Source organism: Narcine bancroftii, chromosome 3 (genome assembly GCF_036971445.1).
Source record: "Narcine bancroftii isolate sNarBan1 chromosome 3, sNarBan1.hap1, whole genome shotgun sequence".
Classification (NCBI taxonomy): domain Eukaryota; kingdom Metazoa; phylum Chordata; class Chondrichthyes; order Torpediniformes; family Narcinidae; genus Narcine; species Narcine bancroftii.
In genome coordinates, this window is record NC_091471.1 from 325,883,241 (window position 1) to 325,898,741 (window position 15,501).

Here is a 15,501-nt window from a genome sequence, read left to right on the forward strand (position 1 = left end):
TGTCACTGTATAACACTGGGGTCCAAATGAAACACTGGAGTATAGTACTGGTGGGGTCAGGTCTGTCACTGTGTAACACTGGGGTACAGTACTGGTGGGGACGGGTCTGTCACTGTGTAACACCAGGGTACAGTACTGGTGGAGACGGGCCTGTCTATGGGCTTGAGGTTCTGTCTCTCGCTGAGTAACACCCACACATTCCTTGAGTTGACCAGCAAGTTTATTTGTCCCCGATGGAGGGGCAGAGGGAGCCAGGGCGTCGTCGCATCTGTTGTTTGGGGGAGACTGTGTCAGAGAAGGGAGAGGATGGGTTCGGATGGCCGCGGGAGGGCCGGAGAGTACTTTGGGGGGCTCTGGATGAAGAGTTGTCCCTCCTCCCTCTTCAGCCAGTGCAGCAGCTGGGTCAGGATCTGGATGGCTGAACCTTTGGACACCAGAGGGCTGAAGCAGGCGTACAGCTCAAAGCGGCTCGTCACCTGGTGGGGGAAAAGGGAGGTTGGAGAGGGGGCAGGGGCCCATATCCCCACCTGGCCAGCCCTGACTCCCTTTCCCACTCATCTCACACACATCCCCACCCTGACTCACCCCCCCCCCCATCCCTCTCCTCCCCTCTGCTCTCCTCCTTCAGGTGGGAAGGTGAAGGGAGGGGAGAGCAGGTGGAAAAGAATGAGAGGATGGCGGGGGGGGAAGGAATATTCTTTTCCACCTGCTCTCCCCTCCCTTCACTTTCTTACCTCCCCTCTGCTCTCCCCTCTCCTTCCATCTCCACCTCCCCTCCAATCCTTCTCCCTTTCCTTCCCCCACCACTCTCCCCCTCCCAATCTGTATCTCACCCCTCCCTTTCCCACTCCCTCCCTCATCTCGATCCCTCCCTCCCTCCCCCTTCCTCACCCCCTCTCCCCACTCCTCCATCCCTCCTTCCTCCCCACTTCCCCTCCCCTTGCCCTCACCCAGGCCAGCAACGTCTCTGCCTTGGCCACGCGGTAGATCAGCCTGAGGGGCCGCGTGGAGCTGTGCACCCGGCCATGCAGGTTCTGATAGAGATCAAACAGGCGCTGGCGTTCCTCCTCCGACGTGTACGGCACCTGGATCTCAGGGCTGGGGACAGGGAGGGAGAAAGACAGGAGGAAAGGTGGGAGAGAGAGAGAGGGTGGAGAGAGAGAGAGGGGGGGAGGGTGAGAAGAGAGGAAGAGAGAGGGTGTGTGGGGGAGAGAGGGTGGGAGGAGAGAAAAAGAGAGAGAGGGAGGGGGGAGACAGGGGAAGGAGAGTGTGATGGGGTGGACAATGGGAGAATAGGCAACAAGGACAAACTTCACTCCAACCTACCCTCCCACCTCCCCGACATTACCTTCACCCAGCTCAGCATCTTTTGAATATCACCCCTCCCTCACCAATCCAACCTCCTAGTCATCCCGTACAAGGAGGGGTGGTTCGATATCGAGCAGATGGCAGAAGTGGCAGAGAAGATCTGCGAGGGTGCTGCCGGGACTCGAGAAACTGCGTGAATCAGGTCAGGAGCGCTGGGGAACAGGTGGGGGGGGGGGGGGGGCCTTTAACAGAGATTACAAGTGGCCAATGTGAGCAGTCTTTCTCCCACTTAAGACCATAAGACATAGGAGCTGAAACAGGTCATTCAGCCCATCGAGTCTACCCCGCCATTTTGTCGTGAGCTGATCCGTTCTCCCACTCAGTCCCTCTGGCCAGCCTTCTCCCCAGAACCTTTGGCAGATCAAGAACCTCTGTCTTAAACACACCCGATGACCCAGCCTCCACGACCGCCCGTGGCCACAAATTCCACGGATTCACTGCCATCCGGCCAAAGAAATTCCTCCACATCTCTGATTGAAGCGGATACCCTTCAATCCTGTCTTGTCCTCAACTTCCCCTCTGTGGGGGAAACAACCTTTCTACATCTACTCTGTCCGTGCCTTTAACGTTCAAAATATTTCAATGAAATTCCCCTCCTTGTTCTGCTCAAACCCATTGAGTCCAGGCCAAGAATCATTAAACACTCCTCATGTGATAATCCTGCCGTGGGGGTCATTTAAATATTATATCCAAAACTAAGGCCAACACAAGTTTTAACATCCATGAGAGTCTGCCTTCCTTTATTTTGCTCTGTCAATCATTCCTAATGGTCTCCTCATCCTAGCATGAACCTCGTGCCACTCACCTTGCCTCCACATTGGCCCATTCGCACGCATGTCATCGCAAACCCTAGCCCTGATCACGCACGTTACCACTGGCTTGTGCATCACTCCAAGCAAGCTACTTGCGGAGCCACGCCCAGGTAGGTATGGGACCATGGGCAGCACCCCTCCCAGCTCCCGCATCACGAGGGGGCAACTGGCTGGATCTACCCCACGGGCAGGGTCAAAGCGAATGGGATCGATGGAAATAGAGTGAGCATCCCCATCCCGCTGGATCACAAAATGGTAGACTGTCAAACACTGCAGCTCAGAAACAGGCCCTTCTAGTCTGTGCCAAACCATTTTTCTGCCTCGTCCCATTGACCTGCATGCACCCAGTCCATAGCCCCCCATATCCCTCCCATCCATGTATCTGTATTCCCAGATCCCTCTGTTCTACCACACTCCTCAATGCCCAACCATTTGCCGTGTTCGTCTTTCCTTGGTTTGTCTTTCCAAAATGCAACACCTCACCTATGTCTGCATAAATTTGGACTTATTGCGTGCAGTTTTTTGTTAGATAGAAAAAGTGGCAGAGAAAATTTACATTTCTGTGCCAAACTTCATTTCTGCTTCTCAGTCCAGTGACAGTCTTCCCACGGTGGGAGGCAAGGACAGGATGGTGCGACAGGATTGAGGGGCGCCCACCTTGATCAGAGATGAGGAGGAATTTCTTCCCACTGTAACTTATTTGACAGAAGGATAAGCTGGAGAGTGAGTCATGGATCAGCAGATAAGAGACCAGGGGTGGGGCAGGTCGATGGTTGGGGGGGGGCGGGGGGAGGAAAGTGTTGTAGAACAGAGACTGGGGGTACAGGGACATCGCTCCCTGACAGTGGGGCCACAGGAAAACAGGACGGTGGGGAGCGTTCTAGAACAGAGAGACCTGGGGATACACGGACATGGTTCCCTGACAGTAAGCACACAGGTAGACAGGGGGTGTGGGGAGTGTTGTAGAAGAGAGAGACCTGAGGGTAAAGGAACATCGTTCCCTGACAGTGGGTCAAAGGTAGACAGGGGTGTGGGGAGTTTGGTAGAACAAATGGACCTGGGGGTACAGGGACATGGTTCCCTGACAGTGGGAACACAGGTAGACAGGAGGGTGGGGAGTGTGGTAGAACAGAGAGACCTGGGGAACTCTCTTTCTCCATGGTTTTCCACGGGACAACTCACGCCTTTCCCGTGTGGGAATCTCACCTGGTGTACTGCGTAAGCTGCCTGTGTTTTTCCGGAACATCAAGCGGCTTGTAGATGAAGTGCCAGAGGTCAGGAATGCCAGGGCTGGGAGCGTGCGGGGATCTCTCGGCCACAGCCTGGAGTAGTCCCCGTTCCCGCAACCCCTCCTCAATGAGGCGCTTGCAGGCGGAGACACTGTAGAAGGCCCCCTTGTCAGTGGAGACGAGCAGGAGGCAGAGGGAGGGGTGGAGGTAGGACACGTAGGCATAGAAGTAGGCATCGGGACACAGTCCCGGCAGGCAGACGGGTGCCCACACCTCACCATCTCGGAAGGAGCCAGAACCCGCCAAGAGGTTGAGGAGGAGGTGGAGGTCAAGGGGGTCGAGCAGCAAGTCCTCCAGCAGGGCCTGGCCTTGGACCAGGCTCACCAGCGGTCGCGGGACACCAAGAGGGAGAGGATGAGGTCGGGCGTGGCAGCTCGCCGCAGTAGCTGGGTGATGGGGCGGCGGATGGAGGCCGGCAGGCGAAGACACTGCACGGCGCCCAGGAGGGAGCCGGGCTCCCGGCCCAGCCGCTGCAACAGGCGGTCGAGGAGCTTCTCAGAGCCAGAGAGCAGGCGGCGCAGGTCGAAGCCCTGCTTGCGCTGGAAGAGGCGCACGAGTGAGAGGCGGGTGAGGAGGCTGACAATCTGGTGGTACACGTACAGCAGCTCACGCCGCAGGTGTGTCTCTGACTGATGGCCGTGGACACCGACACCAGCACCAGGGGCCCCAACTGGCTGAACACCACCTGGTAGTCGTCTGTCGGCCATTGAGAGGATGGGCAGGTGTGGAGAGAGGGGGGAGGGAGAGAGGGGGGAGGGAGAGAGGGGGGAGGGAGGGAGGGGGGAGGGAGGGAGGGGGGAGGGAGAGAGGGGGGAGGGAGAGAGGGGGAGGGAGAGAGGGGGGAGGGAGAGAGGGGGGAGGGAGAGAGGGGGGAGGGAGAGAGGGGGAGGGAGAGAGGGGGGAGGGAGAGAGGGGGGAGGGAGAGAGGGGGGAGGGAGAGAGGGGGGAGGGAGAGAGGGGGAGGGAGAGAGGGGGGAGGGAGAGAGGGGGGAGGGAGAGAGGGGGAGGGAGAGAGGGGGGAGGGAGAGAGGGGGGAGGGAGAGAGGGGGGAGGGAGAGAGGGGGAGGGAGAGAGGGGGGGAGGGAGAGGGGGGGAGGGAGAGGGGGGGAGGGAGAGAGGGGGGAGGGAGAGAGGGGGGAGGGAGAGAGGGGGGAGGGAGAGAGGGGGGAGGGAGAGAGGGGGGAGGGAGAGAGGGGGGAGGGAGGAGGGGGGAGGGAGGGAGGGGGGAGGGAGGGAGGGGGAGGGAGGGAGGGGGAGGGAGAGAGGGGGAGGGAGAGAGGGGGAGAGAGAGAGGGGGGAGAGAGAGAGGGGGAGGGAGAGAGGGGGGAGGGAGAGAGGGGGGAGGGAGAGAGGGGGGAGGGAGAGAGGGGGGAGGGAGAGAGGGGGGAGGGAGAGAGGGGGGAGGGAGAGAGGGGGAGGGAGAGAGGGGGAGGGAGAGAGGGGGAGGGAGAGAGGGGGGAGGGAGAGAGGGGGGAGGGAGAGAGGGGGGAGGGAGAGAGGGGGGAGGGAGAGAGGGGGGAGGGAGAGAGGGGGGAGGGAGAGAGGGGGAGGGAGAGAGGGGGGAGGGAGAGAGGGGGGGAGGGAGAGAGGGGGGGAGGGAGAGAGGGGGGAGGGAGAGAGGGGGGAGGGAGGGAGGGAGGGGAGGGAGAGAGGGGGGAGGGAGGGAGGGAGGGGGAGAGGGGGGAGGGGGGAGGGGGAGAGACAGTTAGATCCTAGCCTGTAACCCACTCCCAGGGATATGCTTGTTTTAGTACAAACCCCCCCACAAGCCCTCACCGTTCCTCTCCTTCCCCTCCCCTCCCACCCCCCTCTCCTCCCAGTACTCTCTCCCCCTCACACTGCTTCTCTTCTCCATCCCCCTTCCCAGTCTCCCACTCATTTCTCCCCCTTTCCCTCCACGAATTGAACCATAGAACGTTACAGCATAGAACAGGACATTCGGCCCATCTAATCTATGCTGACCAGCACCTCCCTGGTCCCACTGACTTACTCCCACTCCATCACCCTTCAGGCCTCTCCCATTCATATATCGATCCAATTTATTCTTAAAACATGATTGAGGCCACGATAACCACCCTCGTTCCACTCTCCCTCCGCTCTCTGAGTGAAGAACTTGCCCCTCATTCCCCCTAAATCTTTCCCCCTTCTGCTTAAAACTACGACCCCTTGTCAGGACACGTTGGCATAGCATCGGGACACAGTTCTGGCAGGCAGACGGGGGCCCTTGGTTTGCCTTTCTGAAATGCATCACCTCACACCTGCCTGCATTAAACTCCATCTGTCATTTACTGGCCAACTCCCCCAATATAAATGGGAAAAACCTCCCTTGCATCCACTCTGTCTATTCCTCTCATAATCTTGTAAACGTCGATCAAATCTCCCTCATTCTTCTTCGCTCCAGGGAATAAAGTCCTAACCTGTTTAATCTTTCCCTGTCACTCAGTTCCTGAAGAGCTGACATCATTTCCTTTGGACTCTTTTGTTGTTCAGCGCCCAGAACTGCACACAATATTCCAAATTTGGCCTCACCAATATCTTAAACAACTTCAACATAACATCCCAACTCCTGGACTCAATACTTTGATTTATAAAGGCCAAGATACCAAAAGCTTTCTTTACAACCCTGTCCACCTGCGACACCACCTTCAGGGAACAATCAATGTATCGGATGGATGGTGGGGCTATCTCCTAAAATGCCTTAATACCCTTGACTGGGTAATAAGATGATGGACACCTGGTGCTAGAAGGGGATCAGGTGTATCGAGGACTGTTACAAATAAAGGCAGCTCATGTCATTTGAGCAGTTGAGAAACAAATATGGTCTATCTGATACACATTCTTCTGCTATCTCCAACTAAGGAAAAATTAGGACCGTCTATGACCCTGCCTAGGTCTAGAAATAGGTTTATACCCTATTCTAAAGTGAGGCCTAAAACTGGGCTTACACAGGTCGAGGGAGAGATGGAAGTCGGACTTGGGCACAACAATCAGGACTTCACTCCCTGGAGCGTAGCAGATTGAGAGGTGATTTGATGGAGGTCTTTAAAATTCTGAGGGGGACAGAATCAATGTGGACAGGCTTTTTTCCATTGAGAGTGGGGGAGATTCAAACAAGAGGACATGGATTCAGATTGAAGGGGGAAAAGTTGAAGGGAAACATGAAGGAGAATTTCTTCACAGAGGTGGTGGGAGCGTGGAACAAGGCGAAATGGTGGAAGCAGGCTCGATTTTAATATTTAAGGTCAATGTACGAGAGGGGTATGGAAGGTTATGGGCTGGGTGTGGGTCATTGAGACTAGGTGGGAGGAGTTTGGCATGGACTAGAAAGGCCGAACAGGCCTGTTTTCTGTGTTGTTATGGGTATACATGAGAGTGATGGCAAGACCTGTGTCTGGACAGCGTGACTGGGGTCATTAACACCAGGTACAGACTGCTGCAACACCACAAAAATGACATAAATCAAAGCTGGAAATTTGGAATATGTGCTTTAGGTGGGGTGTGGAGGTTGGAGCCTTTGTCCACTCCACCTGGCTGTGTATGAGGCTGACACCCTTATGGGAAGGACCTGGGGGACCCTCTGAAACAAATGTCAAAAAGGTGGATTTTCCACAAGGTCTGGAAGTTGAACCTTCTGGGAGATACTGGGGACTTGAGTTTTAGACTGTCTGAACACCAAATTCCGTTTGTGACGGTCACCTTGTTGGTAGCCAGGAAGTGGATAGTGATCACGTGCAAGTCTGACTCCCAGCAAAATACCACACGATGGAATATGGAAATGCAGAGTTGCATTCCCCTGGTGAGAATCATGTACAATCCAAGGGGGAAAACGTGACAGTGGCTGCGCAGATATGCAGCGACTGAAAGCAATACACTGAACCAAGCAGGGTCCAGTGGAACCAGCACGCGCTAAAGTACCCGCTCCCAGCAACCCCAGCGCTCTGCGGGGTGGAAGTGACGCCAGTTTCTGGGCCGAGGTTTGTCCCGCGCTCACAGCCCTCCCACTCGCCGCTGGCTGCTGGAGCTGGTTTGCTTGCGCCTGGGCGAGCTGCCACAAGGCAGTCGTCACAGTGGCAACCGTGTCTGAAACACACGGGCAAACAGATTGACCCGCTCCCCGTCCCCATGAAAGATGGATATTACAAAAACCTGTCCCAGTTGGGAAAGGATTGACCCCTTTTTTAGTTCGTTTTCGTTAGTTTGGCTCTTTTTAAGGGTTTTCTTTTATTCCTTACTTGGGTTATTCAGTTAATGAGGTTGTTCCTTTTCTTTGGTGGGGGCTCTGAATCTTACTTGTTTACTCAGTCTGGGGGCAAGGGAGGGGACTCTATACATTCCGTGAGGGTTGAAAAAGACTGTTGGAATTACAATGTCTCTGTATTCCCAGATCTCTCTGCTCCTCCACACTCCTCAGGGCCCAACCATTTACCATGTACGTCCTACCTTGGTTTGCCTTTCTGAAATGCATCACCTCACACCTGCCTGCATTAAACTCCATCTGTCATTTATTGGCCAATTTTCCCAGTTGGCCAGGTCCCTCTGCAAGCTTTGAAAACCTCCCTCACTGTCCACGACGCCTCCAGTCTTAGTGTCATCAGCAAACGTGCTGATCCAATTTCCCACATTATCATCCAGATCATTGATATCTATAAACCCCTCCCCTCTCACTCAATCCTCCCACTCTCCACCTCTCCTTCCACTCTCCTCTCCCCACCACCTCCCCGTGACCCTTCTCGCCAGACTCCCCTTCCCCTCTCCCTTTTTTGAAAATTTTATTTAATATTTTCAAATTACATTAAAAAAATAAATACATATAAAGTAACTATAACTATATCCCCTCCCCATTACAATACAAAAAAACCATGAATTGAAAAGAAAAAACCCTCCCCCAACCCCTTACAAAAATATATCAAATATTCCCTGTTGTGCCAACCTTGCCACAATTACTTAATTTCTGTACCCATATATTTCAAACATAAACCCCACATATCAATAGAAAAAGTAATTATTTCTTAGAAAATCTTAAAAATGCCTAAATCATATTTGGTTTTTCTGAGTCAACAAATGGAACATTAACATAACTCTTCTTTAAAAAATCTCAAAGTTGATAACCCAACAAACATAACTTTGGATCCAATCGAATATCCATTTTAAACAAATCTCTCAAAAATTTTATAATTTCCTCCCAAAATATTTAATTTTCTTACACAACCAAACTGAATGTACAAAAGCCCCTTTCTGCTCCTTGCATCTAAAACATAAATCTGTTATACTGAATCCATATCTCTTCAATTTCTCAGGAGTTAAATATAATTGATGCAAAAAATTATCATTAACCATACTATAGCTTACATTAATTAACTTTGTAACATTATCAACACACATTTGTGACCATTCCTTTTAGAATGCTAAAACTATAGTTAAATCTTTTTCCCATTTCTCTTTAACTTTATACACATCTACTTTTTCCATTTTTCATGCCACAACCTATACATTACTGAAATAAAATCTTTTTCATTTTTATCTGCAATTAGTAATTCAAATTTTATTTAACTTGGTAAAGTTATTTCCTTACCATAACTCTTCTTTAAAAAATCTCAAAGTTGATAATAAACAAAGAATTTGATCTAATCCCGTATTTTTCATGTAACCTTTTAACCGAGCAAAACTTCCCTGCTTCAAACAATCTATAACATTAACTATTCCTTTAATTTCCCAATTTTTTAAATAAGGACTATTCAATGAAAAGGGAATTAATTTATTCTGATATAATGGTGATCTTGTCAAAATTATCCCTTTAGACCCTATAACTAAATTGTGATTATACCAAATATTCATGAGATGTCGTAAAACGGGTAATTCAAATTCTTGTAACAGTAGAGGATTCCATTTATAAATAAAATGCTTAATATTATCTTCCAAAATCTGATCCATCTCTATCTTTGTCCATTTGCTCAATATCAAATGATCTTTAAATAAACTTTAACTGTGCCGCCTCATAATAATTATAAAAACAAGGTAATTGCAAACCACCTAATTCATAAGGCTAAGTCAATTTTTGTAAAGAAACCCTCGATAATTTACCTTTCCATAAAAATAACCTAATAGCTCTATTTATTTCCTTAAAAAATCTTTTTGGTATCATACAAGGAATAGACTGAAAAAGATATTGTACTCGAGGATAAATATTCATCTTTATACCATTCACTCTTCCCATTAATGTCAATGGTAAATCTTTCCACTTAACTAAATCAATTTTAACTTTATTTAATAAAGGTACATAATTCCCCTTTCCATCCCTCATCCACCTCTCTCCATCCAACCCCTCCTCTTCCCCACACCTCCCCATGCCCCTCCTCACCAGACTCCCCTCTCACCTCTCTCCTTCCACCCCTTCCTCTTTCCAGCACCTCCCCCTATCTTCCCCTCTCCTCCCTCTTCTATCTCTCACCCACCTCTTCTATCCTTTCCCTCCCCCTCCTCTCCCACCCGCTCCCCTCTGCCTCCCCACCTCCCCAACTCCATCCTCCTTCAACTTCCCTACCCCCACCCTCTCCTCTCCCTCTCCACCCCCTTCCTCCCCATGTCCCTCCCCTCCCTCACCATTCTTCTCCCCCCCCTTCACCTACCCGCATGGATGGAGCGGATGTGGTCTCCCCCAGCCTGCACGAAGGAGACGAGGGCAGCCATCACGCCCATGGTAGCAGACAGAGCCTCTTCGCTGCCGTGCAGGGAGTAGATGGGTTTTCCCGCCTCGCTCAGCACAAAGACGTGTTTACGGCGGGAACGCCAACCGTGGCCAGTCACGTCTTCCTCCCCCGTGTCCGTCTCCTCCAACCGCCGGTGAGATGTCTGCCATCTCAGGACCCCGTCTGTCTCTGCCTGGGAGGTCTGGCCCCTCTGTGTCTCCGTCTGGGATGCCTCATCCTTGTCTGTTTCCGTTTGAGACACCTGGACTCTCAGGTCCTCATCAGCCTCTGTCTTGAACGCCTGGACCTCATTTGCCTCCATCTGGGATGTCTGGACTCTCAGAAACCCATCTGCCTCCATCTCCATCTGGGATGCCTGCTCCTTCAGGCCATCGTGTGCCGATGTCTGGCCAATGTCTGTCTTCATCTGGGACATCTGGACTCCACCTGCCTCCATCTGGAACCTCAGGCCCTCGTACACCTCCGTCTGGACCTGGTCTGCCTCCGTCTGGAAACTCAGGTCCCCGTCCACCTCCGACAAGACCTTGTCTGCCTCTGTCTGGAAACTCAGGCCTCTGTCTGCCTCCATCAGGACCTCATCTGCCTCCGTCAGGACCTCATCTGCCTCCGTCAGGACGTCATCTGCCTCCGTCAGGACCTCATCTGCCTCCGTCAGGACCTCATCTGCCTCCGTCAGGACCTCATCTGCCTCCGTCAGGACCTCATCTGCCTCCGATTTGGTTGTCTGGACCTCGTCCGCCTGCATCTGGAGCCTCAGGCCCCCGTCCGCCTGCGTCAAGACCTTGTCTGCCTCTATCTGGAAACTCAGGCTCCCATTCGCCTCCGTCTGGACCCCGTCCACCTCTGTATGGAACTTCAGATCCCTGTTCACCTCCACCTCTTTCTGGGTGTCTGCTGCTGCAGGAAGGGACGGAAGGGTCAGTGCCCATTCCCACCATTCACAATTCTACAGGGCCATTTCGGCCATTCTCGGCTGCTAGCCCTATCCCACCACACAGAAATGGACAGTACCATTTGGCCCCTCCAGTATGCTAGCCCACTCCTCCCATTACACCACTGCGCCCTTCAACCCCTCCTGTCTACTAGCCCACTCCTCCCAGAACACCGCTGTAACCTTTGGCCCTCCTTTCTGCTAGCCCACTTCCACTTCTCAGAATACTACAGAGCACTTTGGCCTTGTCTCCTAGCACACTGCTCAGAACATGACCCCATTCCCACTGTAGCCACTTGAGCATAGGAGGGCCTTCAGCCCCTTAGGCCTGCTTCGCCATTCCAGCATGAACCCTTCTTCTAACAGAATGAACACAGGCCCTCTGACCCATTTCACCTCTTCTGGATGAATCTCATCTGCTAGACCAGGCAGCACACCAACCCCCCCCTGAATAGACCAGCGTTCTCTCACCTGGGGGGGTCCCACCTGTCGCTCTGCCCAGAGGCGGAATCTGGTCTGCCAACCCACAGCCTGGCTTGGGGTAGGGGTCAGCACCATCAGGGGTGACGAGGCGACCTGCGGGGAACCAGGAGCATGTGAGTCAGTCCTGATGGGCCAGGGGAGAGGGGGTGATCTCCCCAGAGAGGGGATGGGGAGTGAGGGGAGCCGGGGGGTGGGGGGGGGAGAGAGAGTAGCTGGACAGGGACATATCAGGAGTGTGTTCATTGGGATGAGGGGGAGGTAAGGATGGAAAGGGAGAGAGAGGAGGGGAGGAGGAGGGGAGGGAGAGGAAGAGGGGGAGGAAGAGGGGGAGGAAGAGGGGGAGGAAGAGGGGGAGGAAGAGGGGGAGGAAGAGGGGGAGGAAGAGGGGGAGGAAGAGGGGGAGGAAGAGGGGGAGGAAGAGGGGGAGGAAGAGGGGGAGGAAGAGGGGGAGGAAGAGGGGGAGGAAGAGGGGGAGGAAGAGGGGGAGGAAGAGGGGGAGGAAGAGGGGGAGGAAGAGGGGGAGGAAGAGGGGGAGGAAGAGGGGGAGGAAGAGGGGGAGGAAGAGGGGGAGGAAGAGGGGGAGGAAGAGGGGGAGGAAGAGGGGAGGAAGAGGGGGAGGAAGAGGGGGAGGAAGAGGGGGAGGAAGAGGGGGAGGAAGAGGGGGAGGAAGAGGGGGAGGAAGAGGGGGAGGAAGAGGGGGAGGAAGAGGGGGAGGAAGAGGGGGAGGAAGAGGGGGAGGAGGAGGGGGAGGAGGAGGAGGAGGAGGAGGAGGAGGAGGGGAGGAGGAGGAGGAGGGGGAGGAGGGGGAGGGGGAGGAGGAGGGGGGAGGGGGAGGGGGAGGGGAGGGGAGGGGAGGGGGGAGGGGGAGGGGGAGGGGGAGGGGGGAGGGGGGAAAGAGGAGGAGGGAAAGAGGAGGGAAGGAGGATGAGGGGAGGAAGAGGAGGGAGGGGAGGGGAGGAAGAGGAGGGAGGGGAGGGGAGAGGGAGGGGGAGAGGGAGGGGAGGGGAGGGGGAGAGGGAGGGGAGGGGAGGGGGAGAGGGAGGGGAGGGGGAGAGGGAGGGGAGGGGGAGAGGGAGGGGAGGGGGAGAGGGAGGGGAGGGGGAGAGGGAGGGGAGGGGGAGGGAGGGGAGGGGAGGGGGAGGGGGGGAGGGGGAGGGGAGGAGGGAGGGGAGGGGGAGGGGAGGAGGGAGGGGAGGAGGGAGGGGAGGAGGGAGGGGAGGGAGGGAGGGGAGGGAGGGGGGGAGGGAGTCTGTGGGGGTGGGAGGAGGGAGGGAGGGGAAGGTGGCCGATGGATTGGACGGGAGTCTGTCGGGGTGGGAGGAGAGAGGGGAGGGTGGCCGATGGATTGGACAGGAGTCTGTGGGGGTGGGACCGCTGGAGGTGAATCCATGGGCACTCAGTGACTGAAGGGATTCTTTATTCTGTAAGAGGCGCCGAACGACACTAATGGTGACTCTTTGTCTGCCGTGCAGCAGGGTTTTGTGTAATATTACAGGTTCTGTGCTATTAAATGACAATGAAGGAATCTTGAATCTTGTACAGGCAGATAAATTGTAGCCATACAGCATGGTAACAGGCCCCCATAAGTTTCTGGTGGGTGGGAGGAAACCGGAGCCCCCAGGGAAAACCCACACAGACATGGGGAGAACGTACAAACTCCTTACAGACGCGCTGGATTTGAACCTCGGTCCCAATCACTGGTGCTGGAAACAGCATTGCGCCAACCAGTTCAAGAGCCGTCAGATACATTCGCAATTCTGTAAAACTTGGGTCAGACTGAAGCTCGGATGGGAGACAGAACATGGTCAGAGTTGGGTGCTCGATGGCGGGGAGGGATGTCGGGAGCTCGGACGGGAGTGACGTCTGGTCATTGGGGACAGAACATGGTCGGGGTGTCGGTAGCTCGGATGGGAGGGTGGTCGGGGCCACAAATGGGGGTAGAAAACACACCGAGATGCTGGTGGAACTTGCAGCATCCACAGGAGGTAAAACTACATGATTGACGTTTCAAGCCTGAGCCCTTCTTCAAGGTCGAAGCTAAAAATAAGCAGGCAATAGGAAATCTGAGAATAGAGACAGTGCTGGCTGGGGAGCAGACCACACCAACAAAAGGATATGATCAGGGGAGAGGTGAGAATAGACTTTGGCTCTGTGAAAGGTGACAGAGGAAAAAGGGAGAGGGGGGGAAGGTGAGGGGGAGAATTAGAGGTGCGAGAAGGGGAAAGTCAACATAAATATTGTCTGGTTGGAGGGGGCCCAGTCGAAAGATGAGGTGTTCCTCCAATTTGCAGTCAGTCTCAGTCCGGCCGAGCATGAGACCACGGACATACATGTCAGCAAGGGGACATGGCGGGGAATTGAAATGGGCGGCCGCTGGGAGATCCGCGTTATTGCGGCAAACAGAGCAGAGGTGCTCAGTGAAGCGATCTCCCAGTCTCTTCGATGTAGAGGCCAGAAATAGGAGGGGGGGGGGGGGTCGGCTTTTACATGCATGTACAGTAATGGAGGTCTACAAGATTACGTGGGTTAGTTTTTCCACAGAGAGTGGTGGGTGTCTGGAATGCATGGCAGGGGTGGTGGTGGAGGCTGGTCATCATCACGGCTTGGCTTTGCGAATGCAGATTTAGGAAGGGGGCTGTCCACGTCTGCTGCAGGCTCGCTGGTGGCTGATGAGGCCAATGTGGGGCAGACGTGTCCGGCCACAGCAGCTACAAGGGGAACTCTATTCTGGGTTTGCTGCAGGGAGACAGTTCTTTACTCACCCCCCTCCCCCCCGTCTCCTTTTGTCCTCAACGCCGGCCCCGTGTGCATTCTTGAAGGAGGAGAGATTGGTGAGGGGTGTGTCACCAGGCCCCGCGATCAGAGATAGGTGCAGACCCCTGGTGACAGTCAATGTGACGGCCCCAAGGGATTTCTTCAGTGAGTCCTTGTTCCTCTATTTTGGAATCCCTCTGTCATGGTGGCCAGAGGAGAGTTTGCCATACGGCACAATCCTGGGCAGGCAATGATCTTCCATCCTGGAGACGTGCCCTGCCCAGCATAGCTGCATCTTCAACAGTGTGGTCTCGATGCTGGTGACCTTGGCCTGTTCAAGGTCTTCTGGGTATGGGGGAGGGAAGGGGGAGATTGTGGTGGAGCAGATTTATGGCCTGTCCTGGATGTTTATAGACCTACAGCAAGATGAGAGAACCTTCTGTCCTTCGAGCTTGTGCTGCCCCTGGTACATTCTGAACAGTGGGAGAAAACTGGATCCCCCAGGGAAAACCCCATGCAGACACCTTACAGAGAGTGCAGAATTCTAACCTCAGTCACTGGCGCTTGTTTTAACCGCTAAGCTAACCTTGCCACCTGTTCTAGAAGATTTTATCTTGGCGAGGGTGGGTGGAATGTGGTCACCCTCGCTGGCACTCACCCTCCAGGGTATCGTCGTCTCCTCCGCTGGGGGGGATGATCCTCCAGAGGGGGTGTGTGAGGAGGACAGAAGCAAGATCCGTAAAGCCCCTCGCCTCGTAGACCATCTGCCAGGGTGGGCCCACTCTTCAGCTGTGGGGGGAACAGAATGGGGGGGGCCGTGAGTTGTGGTCACCTGCGGAAGCATGGCCATTCCTGTTTGGTGAAGGGTGGGGGGGGGAAGAGGAAGAGAGGGGAGGGGGACGGGGAGAGAGGGGGGACGGGTTGTGTTATTATGCGTGTATAATAAAGAACTACAGTGAAGTCCTCCCACACCAATGCAGTTTCACGGCAATGTAACCGATAATGGGAAACACTTCAAACAGCTATTCAACATTTATTTAGAAGCTGCTGTGGAGCAGGAGGGACTAATAGAAAATGGAAAGTGTCTGTATTTCTACGCACTGTTTGGACATATATTAACAGTTTTCAAATTGACAGACACTTTTCACGTTGGACAC

General features: G+C 54.2%; 1 protein-coding gene across 1 annotated transcript; it reads right to left on the reverse strand.

Moving 5' to 3' along the window:
* Nucleotides 1-202: 202 nt before the first annotated feature.
* On the reverse strand, nucleotides 203-15,172 carry LOC138759118 (vacuolar fusion protein MON1 homolog B-like). The gene is given in 8 exon segments (XM_069929059.1): nucleotides 203-476; nucleotides 951-1,098; nucleotides 3,387-3,810; nucleotides 3,813-4,103; nucleotides 4,106-4,165; nucleotides 10,096-11,073; nucleotides 11,579-11,683; nucleotides 15,003-15,172. Coding segments are annotated over 8 exon segments (2,298 nt in total). The 5' UTR covers nucleotides 15,109-15,172; the 3' UTR covers nucleotides 203-290.
* Between the last annotated feature and the right edge of the window lie 329 nt (nucleotides 15,173-15,501).